The sequence below is a fragment of the Perissodus microlepis genome, chromosome 16 (assembly GCF_051167445.1).
Source record: "Perissodus microlepis isolate ML-2025 ecotype Zambia chromosome 16, ASM5116744v1, whole genome shotgun sequence".
In the NCBI taxonomy this organism is placed as follows: domain Eukaryota; kingdom Metazoa; phylum Chordata; class Actinopteri; order Cichliformes; family Cichlidae; genus Perissodus; species Perissodus microlepis.
In genome coordinates, this window is record NC_140476.1 from 6,296,892 (window position 1) to 6,308,050 (window position 11,159).

At 41.8% G+C, this 11,159-nt stretch overlaps 1 protein-coding gene across 3 annotated transcripts in view; it reads right to left on the reverse strand.

The window, feature by feature from the left end:
* Positions 1-10,258, reverse strand: part of plcd4b (phospholipase C, delta 4b) — an 18,635-nt gene extending 8,377 nt beyond the window's left edge. For 2 of the 3 annotated variants that reach the window (XM_084908954.1, XM_084908953.1), the window contains exons 1-9: positions 10,081-10,258; positions 7,693-7,746; positions 7,416-7,574; positions 5,077-5,305; positions 4,754-4,883; positions 4,220-4,451; positions 3,818-4,019; positions 3,408-3,552; positions 1,991-2,143 (exon numbers count right to left, since the gene is read on the reverse strand). In XM_084908954.1, coding sequence (XP_084765080.1) covers positions 1,991-2,143; positions 3,408-3,552; positions 3,818-4,019; positions 4,220-4,451; positions 4,754-4,883; positions 5,077-5,305; positions 7,416-7,574; positions 7,693-7,711 — 1,269 coding nt within the window. In that variant the 5' untranslated portion in view covers positions 7,712-7,746; positions 10,081-10,258. Of the gene's footprint in view, positions 1-1,990; positions 2,144-3,407; positions 3,553-3,817; positions 4,020-4,219; positions 4,452-4,753; positions 4,884-5,076; positions 5,306-7,415; positions 7,575-7,692; positions 7,747-10,080 lie in introns of those variants that run through there. The other variant, XM_084908955.1, reaches the window with a different exon arrangement.
* Positions 10,259-11,159: the final 901 nt, after the last annotated feature.

The following is an 11,159-nucleotide window of genomic DNA, read 5'->3' on the forward strand; positions in this document are numbered from 1 at the left end:
ATGTAATGATAATGGAATTGGAATCACTAAATTCTTATGAATTTCCATCCCTAGTAGCACTGTTGCTCCGAGAGTATTTGGACTATTGACAGCTTTTATAAAGGCTGCCATGCCAGTACTTTCCACATTACTTCACAGCCTACCCTCCTCAGAAAAACAGATTATTCAACCACAGCCTGAATGTTAAAAGAGCACTGGCTGGGAGGTGGAAATGATGATAGCAGAACAGACAATCGAGAAAGGAGCGGAAATGACAAAGGCAAGAACAAGACAGAAGTATCTTTCAACATGGAACAAGAAGTAACTAAAAGACATAGATCAGGGAATGTAGATGGTGAAGGGAAACAGCAAAATGAGCATAACAAAAGAAACAAATATTACAACGACCATGACAGGATCCTTAAAATGTTTGAGTTCTTTATACTGAGTACGAGTGGAGATAAAGGCAGGATGGAAATTTATGGGTTTTTTTAGAGGTTGATGGGGGGGGGGGGTGATCCACCTTTTTTCAGACAGAAGAACTGAGAGCTGAGGGCACTGAGGCCCAGTGTTAGACACATATGCATTATTTTTGAACTGTGAATCATGCAAAACTACTCTGATAGACTGCAAAGATAAAAACATGAAGCTGGAACAGAATTATTGCAAATACTTGTGACCATGTGATCTAAGAAGCAGAGAAGTATTTGACATTTTATAAATGCAAGATTACCAGTTCAGTTCTAGGTCCAGGATTTTGGAGCCTCGAGCTTTGAATTCGATATCTATTGCTTCTGAAACAAATCCTGCATTCCTGGACTTGTTCATTCTTTCAATCTGGCCTCAAATTTTTATCTTTCCTTTCTCAGAGGTCACTATGTTAGAGTTTAACTATCCTCTTACGTGTCTGGTAAATGATTGAACGATTGAACCCTTGAGTTTAATATGACTATTAAATAGGGATGGGTATCATTTAGGTTTTATCCGATACCGGTGCCAAACCGGTACTTTTGAAACGGTGCCGGTGCTTAAACGGTGCTCAAACCGGTGCTTAAAGAATGGAGAACACCAACTTTGTCCAAAAACCTCTCATGTTCAGCTGTTTTTTTTGTAAAAAGATAACAATGTTAGCCTTTTCTGCAGCTATGGGGCATATATGGTATCATTCTTGGCTGGAAGCAGTGCTTAAACAATGGAAAAAACACAAACTTTGTCCAAAAACCTCTCATGTTTAACTGTTTTCCACTTTTTCTTTGGTCATTTTAGCCTTTTTGGCCAGGGTGAAGGGAGCATCTGCCATCAAACAAGAAGACAGCCGCATGTAACTATGATGTTTGATAGTTCACCTTACATGCATTAATGTAATAACGTGGTTAGCCTACTCAACGTAAATTACACACGAACAACATTAAGCTACTCACGCAGAGAAGAACGGCTGCTGCTGCCATCATCATCCGTCATCATTTCTGCTACACTGGCAGGGCTAGGGGCCAGGACTCTATTCTTCGGGTTTTTGGGGGATGTTGCTCCGGGTCCGATAACTGGCAACCCACCCGCAGTAGATGTGCACGGAGTGAGGTCTCGCAGCAAGCTATCGGCTTTTTAAAAAAACGCTATGCGTCGCCAGGTGTTTCATCGGATTTGAGGTGTTACCTCCTTTGACAGTATCACAGTATCAGCTTAAAGCACTTGTTGCAGGCTGCTGAGTTTGCATATTTTGCTGTGAAGTACAGCCAGACTTTTGACCGCTTCGCCTTGGGCATTTTTAATCTGTAGCTCTGCTCTAAAAGAACGTATGTACCTGGACCCGCCTACTATCCTCGGAAACGTAAAATGATTGGCTAGAATCTAAAGTGTATCACAGCTCAGGAAAAAAAAGCACCGAAATAAAGCACCGAAATGTGCGCTGCTTTTCGGTCTGGTTACTACCGTTTATGTCAGAACCGATACCGGTACCCATCCCTACTATTAAATGATAAACATTCTCATGGTTTAACTGACAGATTCTGACCTGTGGAGATGGGAGCTGCTGAGGGACCTGTCCATCCAGCAGGGTGGTCTGCAGCATGTCCCCCAGGATCTGTCTCAGGTACTGGGCCATGATCGTCTGCTGTCCCACACTGCAGTGATTCTCAATCGACAGGATGACAGGGAACTCGGATGCCTACCAAACATATAAGATGCAATATAGTTACAATGAACAAGAGACTGTTTTGCCAAGTGGCAAATGTCTTTGCACTGTTGAGCATAAGTTTCCACATTCCTCCAAAACAGATTCCTCATCACATCTTCCTATGAAGCTCTGTAGGAAAGTTTGAGCAGGATCAAGCAGAGACACATTAGAAATTCCTGGTTGTTTTCCATGTGGGTCACTCAGCAGGAGAACATTGGATTCCAGCGGCAGGGAAAGTTACTAACTGAATGTGAGCTTTACACTTTTCTGGGCACACAAACACAGTCCTGTAAATTATATCTGCAGAAATAAACACATTGTTTCCATTACTGCCAGCAGAGACTGTTTTGAATTTATCTAATTGTTTTTGTGTTGGACTGAGGTTCGCACAGCCCAGTCAAATACATTAGGGGTTAGTGGGATTTAATTAGTGTTCATTAATGGCTTCATTAGAAGGAAAGACTCCCAAATGTGCTGGACAATAAGGAGAGCACAGTAACCTGATCTCTTAGTTTCACTGGAAATTGTGCAAAGAGGGGCTTGTGTACAGCATAGTAACATTAAGTGGGAAATTGCTTATTGATCAGTGGGCTGCAAAGCTAAAAAAAACAGTAGTGTTATGACATGCATAGTATTCGTTCTCTTCAGCACCCTCTGCTGGTCATAATGGGAATACTCACCAGCTTTTATTTTGGTGGGGTTTTTCTGTGTTCCTGTGGGTAAAGGAAACAGGAAGCTGGTCGCTTGTTAGCCTGCAGAATATGTTGTTGCTCTTTAAAACGTTTCTGCCTTGGAGAGTTATTGCTTGTGAGTATTAATGTACAACATGTTTACAAGTTTATTTGGTGCATTTCTATTACAGAGATTTGTTTAGAAACCAGTTATTTAATCTGTTATGTTTATCTTTGAGGAAGCTAAACTCGCTAAGTTGTTTTGTGATCAATATTGAGTCGCTGTTGATTACAGATACTATATAACAGTATAGTTCATATCCTAGAAGTGTGTGTAAAAAGGAAAAGACATCTTGTGACATTTACTTTGTGTTTGTTTTTAGTTTTACGGGAAGAAAAGGATATCAATCATTGAACTACTGACGAAGTAAAAAGCCTCAAACTTACTTCCGCCTCCAATGTTCATTGAAACCGTTAGCTGTCTGTCAAGTTGGGCAAAGGGACGCACAATAAGGACAGAACAAGTAGAGATAAATAAAAAAACAGGTACAGTTAGGTGAAGCAGTGCTTCATAAGCTGCTCACCCTGAAGGCGTATTCTTTAAGCGTTGAAATGACGTCCTTAAAGAGGATTTTTGAAGTCAAAGTGTGACCGTGATACACAACAGGATCCCCATCATAGCCGTCCCAGCAGTCCACTTCTACACAACGGCAGCCTCTCTTCAGAGCCCTGCACACACACACACACACACGCCAACGTCTGAATTCTTCTGTTTCAGTTCTTTTAACTCTTAACCTGTCATCATCACACAGCCAACAGGGCTGCAATGAGTCAGGTTCAACACGTTCCCACATTAAGAGGTTACAATAAACAAAAATAAAAAAGGTTCACAGCCTAATACAGAAAAACTGTTTTGGTCTATTTAGCTAATTTACCACTTTGTGACAAGTGTATGAAGTTGTGTGTGTCTGTGGTGTGTCTGGGTTGCCCTCACTGAATGTAGGCCTCCAAACTGCTCTGTCCCCGTAGCTGGTCCTCCAGTAAGTAGGTGTTGTGTGAAGAGGAGATGAAGTAGTGGCTGAGCGGCTGACTCATGTCCTGGTAAAGGTCCTGATGCTCGGGTTTGAATATGGAGCCCTCCTGGGAGCACAGGTACATCTGGAAGCCATCTAAGGACATGGCGCCTTGCTTCTTGGCTGCACAGAGATAAAGACAGGGAAACTTTTCTTCAGAATCAAGCAAGAATAAATCTTGTTTGAAGCATCTTTGTGGTTTGCACTCAGCGTGACATTAAACCCATCTGCAAACAGCAGAGTGTCAACATTAGCTTCCTTTTTATATCAATTTTCTTATGATTTCATACTCTAGATGAGGGTGCAGTGTGTCACCTTGTTACCTGTCTCAGACGGCTCGTAGCGTTCGATGAGCTCCTGGGCGAGCTGAGCGCTCTGCTCTCCCTCGTGCTGCTCCACACTCAGGAAGCTCTGCAGCTCCTCCAACATCAGCTTCTCTCCATCTTCAGAGTAGTCCTGGAACACCTTCCACACTTCATCCCTCTGCGTCAGCATCTTATAGAAAAAGACAAACTGCTCGATTTCCAAAGAGCCGCTCTCTGACTTATCAGCCATCTGAGGAGAAAAAAGAAAAAGTCTCTTACTTGTTGTATATTTAGAGTTTATTTTCTTCTAATAGTCATAATTTTTGTATAATGTTTTGTAATTTTGTAAGTTCAGCAAACTGAGCTGAGCTGTACCTATGATATATTAATTTCTAATCCCTTCCTTGACCCGAACACTGCAGCAGCTAATAATAAATTCACCATCAACATCTCAGGTCTAAAAATGCTGGAGAAAAGCTCTGAATCCTTCACGAGTCTTTTAAGGGAGCTGAAGTCAGAGCTCGGGGCTAATTGCTGATTCCTTTCTCTTACCGTGAAGAGATGAAGAGCATGGTCCTCATTCATCTCTACATTCATCATCTTCAGCAGCTTCTTCACTTCTTTGAAGTTCATCTTCCCGTCTTTGTTTTTGTCAGCTTTATGAAACCAGTCCCAGACCCACCTGAGGACATGCTGAGGAAAACGCAGATCTAACATATAGCTGAGTAAATGTTTTTAAACTTCAAAAATGTCCTGCTAACTGCAGAGGGAAAGAAAAAAAGGTTAAAAGCAGACTACTTGGAGCTTTGTTTAGACGCCTGCCAGTGTGTCTGATATCAGCCAACACCAGAATAAACACCACAGTTAAAGGATACTGGTCCAGCCTCTCCTTCTCGTCCATTGTTTGAGTTTTGTGAATCAGCATGCGCACACCCTGGATCCAGGCCTGGGCCTCATCTGGGGACTCGGCCACGAGGTCCAGATTTCCCTGGCGGCCGTGAAACACCAAGGTGAAGCAGAGTTCAGCAGGGAACTCCTCTGCAATGCTTAGCAGGACCTCAGACTGATGTCCTTCACGCACCGCTTCCAAGTCAGTCACCGAGACTGTAACATGATCATCACATGGAGGAAGCTCAGTGTTTTGAGGTTTACACTGATGCATTTCATATGTTTGAGGTGTGTTTTGGGATCTTGAGCTACGATGAGCTGAGTTCCTGTCATTCTGTTTCAAACAATAACTCGTTTCTAAAGCAGACGGATGTTCACCACACTGACAATTCTTGGGACTTTGCTTTTTTTTATAACAAATATTCTCACTTTTAGTTGAGCCCAAGCACTTCGACCCAGCTTGTGAAACATTGCTGGAAACCCCTCATGTTTTAGCAAGAACACTATAGCAAGAAAACCTACAAACTAATGTTTATATGTTGTCAAATATACTTCTTAAAACAAAAGAATGCTGGAATGGTTAAACTTGGATTGGGGAGGTCAGATGGTGTATCTCTACTGTATCATCCATCAGGGGGAAACAGCTCTTTAATTTAGATGTGGGGCTTATTCTTAGTTTGTTTGTTTTTTATAAGTAATTACCCAACCTGGTTTAGATATGATGCTGCAAAATGTCATGTGCACAAAATGCAGCCTAAAGGTCATCAGGTGGTTTGACATAGTTTACAGCAGTCAGACTGTGGGGTGTGGATGACCACTCAGGAAATGCTGAGTTTAGCAAGAAAAATCTGAACAAATAAATTATGAAGTTTTCTTTTTCTAATTGCAAAATTGGGACATGCAAAAAAAGGTTTTGAGCAGAGTTGTATTCTTATGAGTTTTGGCCCAGATGTGGTCCAAATGTCATGAGGTGGGCTTGATATAGATTATAGCAAGCTTCTGTAGGGCAGATGTGGCCCTTAGTACCACTGCGCACCTGTCATTTGGCCAATATGCGATGGGCCGGTGGCTGAATTGTGCTGTCCAGACAGCATTGTCACTATAGGCCAAATGAAGCCATAAGAAATACCACCATGGCTGTTAATCAATTCTTATGTAGTAAAACTCAGGCCTGCTTAGAGCCTGCTTGGCTCTGTCGGTAATCAGTTTATAAAGGACTCCACTGTGCTGAGGTAAGCTCAGCACAGTCTCTTTGGGAAATGTGCCTATTTGCTTTGTTGCTGACAGTTAGATGAGAACAGTAACACCATGCTCATGTATGGCATGTCCATAGTTCCAGACTCAGACTCAACCTGCTAAGTCTGTGAAGATTAGGACTGCTTTAAATGGCAAACGGACTGATTCTTATATGGCACTCAAAGCTATATAATATATATATATAATATACCTCATTCACCCATTTGCACAAGCTTCAATTAGTAGATGGACCTGCTCTACCTCCTCACAAACTTTCATTTGCATTGCCGTAGGTCTGTGGTTTTGCCTGGGGAGTTACACAATTTACACCCTTGTGTTGTTAACCACAGAGTTGCCAGGTGAGCCCGAAAGCTTAAAAACAGAAGCTCTAGCAGCTCTTTCTAGCTCAGAATGAGTCTTTGTGTTGGGACTTTGCATGCTGGCATGATTAGCAAGCCTTCAGGAAAAAAAAATTCCTCTATCCAGAAAAACCCCTACTTACCAGGTGACATTAGTTTAAGTGATTAGGCCTCAGGGTGTGGAATGAGAATAGGCCTGAATGTGTACATAAAAATCTAAATGTGGTTAGCTTAGCTTAGCATAAAGACTAGCAACAGGGGCAACAGCTATCCTGGATCTGTCCACAAGAAACAGCCTAAAAACATCCATCCTAACAACAACTTTTCTTCTCGGGAGGAAATGCTAAAATAAATTAAATTGTAGTGAAGGAGCATGCAAAGAAAAAAAGGGGGGTTATGTGACCCTGAAAGGGCCAGCGGGGTAGATATGGTCTGCATCATAATGCTGCAGAAGGTATAATCTTAACAGCCCTCTCCAGTACCGTCTCCCTCTCAGTACAAAGCTTCTCCCATCAGATGAGCACGGTCAGGAGCATAAGCTTTATGTGCAATAAATGACATATGCTTTAAAGCCTCTTATGAGTTTTTTGTTTGTTTGTTTGTTTTTCTTTTTCTTTTTGGTTCATTAACCCCACAACATAAAATACAGTTTGATGATATATTTACCAAATGAATAATAAATGAATAAGGAGCTAACGTGTTATTACACACAGGTGTGCTTCTGCACTTACAGGTGGAGTGGCCTCTCCCCGCCCATCTGGACTTGTACCAGATCGTCAAGCCGTCCTCCAGAAGGCGAAAATAACGATTCTTCTTCCAGGAGCGGGACTTGACTTTCCTCAGAGTCGACCCAGCCATCATCACCTGAATGTATGGATCATCTTGGATATCTGCACAAAGATCACAAACCTCTCACACACTGCACTATCAGAGCCGGGGTGAATTTAGCAGTCAGCTTAAAGGTCAGAGCTTCTGCATCGCAGAGTGAGCGAATAGAATTTTACTCACGTGAACCTTCAGGATCCATCTCTACCCTCGACACATGCCAGTGGAAATGTGTTTCTAAAAAGAACCAGATGTCAGTGAGCGTTTCCAAATATTTCCCCCTGAATCCAAACTAAACCGATTTTGCAAAAGTTCAATCAGTCCCGTTGTCTAAATAGCTGGCAAATAATCACAGTATAATATCCATCTTTGTTTGTTCAGAAGGTGTTCTCTGGGTCTGATTTTTATCATTACGCAAACTCACTTTACTTCTTTCCTTTAGCTTACTCAGCACTTCCCTGCTGCAGTGCTGGATAACGACCAGGCATTGAGTTAAACAACCAGACGCAGTGATGTGTGTTGGATGGTGAGAAGACCGGGCTTCTCTTGGCTGGTCTCTTTTTCACGCAGGATCACCGCAGTGAGCAGCTCTGCGTGTTTGATTTGGCTGATTTTTATGCCCTTCCTGATGTAACCCCAAAGGGATTTATTTCTCCTCCCAAGATCAAACCAGAAATCTTTTGCCTGTTAGGTGAATGTATAAACAATGAATCTTCAGAGCCACTGATGGTAGGAAAAATCTTTACTGTTACTTTAAACTGAAGAGTTTGTTCTGGGAGGTCTCCACTGACTCTCTGCAACTCTATCTCCAGCAAAAACAATGTGTAACGATACAGGAGATGGCAGTTTTGAAACTTCCCTATCTGACGGTCTAAAGAGGTTTAAACACACCAGATAATAAGATAATTGATGTTTCAGTATAGGAAAAGGAAGTGCAATTTGAACAGTTTCTTGGAATTAATCTCTATTTTGCAAACATAGGTGCCTATATGTCTGCTAATATTTAAATTACATAATGTAATCATAGTTTTTACAATAATATAATATATAGTAAAATCAAATGTACAGGTTGTTCCTCTGGCTTATAGTGCTGTTTGTCCATCTTGTGGGTGTAGGAGAGTGTGTGTGTGTGCGTGTGTGTGTGGGGCGGTGTTTAAAAAGTGCAATTACTCTTTCTAGGAATCAGTTAGTCCAAGGAGAACAAACAAAATGCAAATCTTGTGTGAAGTTTCACTGAGGAAGTATTTTCTTTCCACTAAACCACAGTCACGAGAGGTATCACTGTCCAGGAGGGAGATCCTGTCCATTGATGATGAGAGGAGAGGCGCTTGCTTGTTATACAGTGACAGGACAGGATAGAAGAAAGAAAATAGTTCCCCAGTGAAACTATTCACAACAAGGAATTTTTGAATGTATTTTTTTATTTGATGCTTTGAGCGCACCGAGGTGAGAAACATTTAGCAGACATTTTTGCAGCTGATAGATATAAAGCTGTGAAACTCACACCAAATAAACATGTAAGTGGAGAGAAAGCACTACACAGTACAGGAAAAACATGTACATTTGATTTTAGGGGGGACTTTGACCTTTAGCAATGATCTGCTGCTTTCAGCGTCTCATTCTGAGCAGATAAACTGACACAGTGTGTCAGTTTATTGATGTGCACTGCAGACTGGCTGCTGCGTGTCAATGAAAGCTGACATTCTCCTTCTATCTCTGCTGTTCACTGATAAATGTGCATCAAAACAATCCATCTCAAAGTTGCTATAGCTGCTCTCTCCCAAACCTCCCCTCCACTCAGGGCAAGTTTATCTAAGCTCTCACCACAGTATGCTTGAAGTGATGCGAGGAATGTATTTGCAGTTGCTTCTCAATCCAAGAGCATTAAAGCAGAGCTTATTTTCGAAAGCTATTGGCTCAATTGACTAATGTATGCTTTCGTGCTTTCACTGCAGACATTTTCATGCTCCATCCGAGTCCTTCCACCTCCTCTGCGGAAAGGTTAACACACCCTTTTTCAAAATCCAAACTTTTAAGCTGCGCTTAGCTCATGTTATGTTTTATTTTGAGCGCTGTGAGTCACACACAGTCACTTCATCAGGGAGTATGCTGACCACATGCAGACACACAAGCACACAAGGACATGACTCAGGGGGATATGTTGAGAACAAACAGGCCAATCATGACAGCCAGCAGCTTCTGTCTTTATTCTCTGTGAATGCCTCTAATTTGTAGTTTTAATTTAAAAGTATTTAATGCATAATGCTCGATGTTCCCAGAAGCTTTGGGGATATTTACCCAGGACTCTGCACACATCTGCACACAACCCTGTAACAGATTTAAGTGAACAAGCACTGCCAGTGCTCTTTCCAGTCCAGTAAAACTATATCTAAATCTAAAGTGTAGCTGGGGGAGGGAGGATCGTGTACAGTAAATTAGAAGTAGACGCAGAAATAGGAAACATTACAAAGCATCACTTTGGCAAAGTCATGCAGCCAGCTGAGCTAAAGAAAACAAGCATGACTCATCCAAAAACGGATTTAAGTGATTTAGTATCTGAGTGAGACTTACCTAAAGGAGAAACCTCAGTAGGGATGTGAAGTCAGACTTTCAGAGGTGGATAAGAGAAACTCACAGAGTCCAGCTGAGCTCAGCTCTCAACTCCTTTAAAGTCTGAGAGGGTCTGAAGGGAAAACTGGCCCAGCCTCTCCCCTCCCCTTTCTGCAGCCTTAATGCTAGGAAATCTGATTCCCTGGTCACTGCTCTGCTCCACTCCCACCTCCACCACCACTCCTTACCCTCCCCGTCCTCTCCACCGCCCTGCCCCTCCTGACCAGTCTTCCTTCCTTTCCTGCCACTCCCTCACCGTCTGCCGTCCACAGACCTCTCTTCTCAGAGTCACTCTCCTCAGTCCCTCTGTCCTTCTCTCGCACTGTGGATGCTCGGATAGCCTAACAGGTCTCTGTATCAGCACTGATAACTGGCAACACAATAGTGGGAACAAGGTCACACGTGGAAAGAAGCCAAATCGTAAAACAATGAGAAAAACATGCCGTGTGTTCTCCGTAGATATAATGGCAGAATGTGGATCTCTTTTCCTGATAAAACAATGACTCTGGCTAAGTCTGGTGATAATTACAATTACAAGAGACTGAGCAAAGACTGATAAAGTCCAATGCCATATATGTTGGCAGTATGCCACAATGCAGAGGCTTGATTTCCCGCTATAATACAGAGTATAACCCTCGACTGGACCCAAACGGCAACACATAAATAGAAAACACCACTTTCCCCGTTCCTGACCAGTGTTGGTCAAGTTACTTGGAAATAGTAATCAGTTACTAATTACTGATTACTTCTCTAAGAAAGTAATCCCATTACTTTACTGATTACTTATTTTCAAAAGTAATTAGTTACTTATTATTTAGTTGCTTTTTAAAAACATGATGCACAACCTGAATACATTATAAAGCCATAGAACTTTCAGCCCAGTTCTATTTTTTCTGCATAATCCATCATATAAAACTGAATCAAATGAAAAAGTCTATTTTTAAAACTCGTTATATTAGTTTTAATCTTTTAACTTTAGGCACATTGCAACAAGCAAAAATTAAATTATATGCAACATCCTCTGATCAGAAGAAATTTGT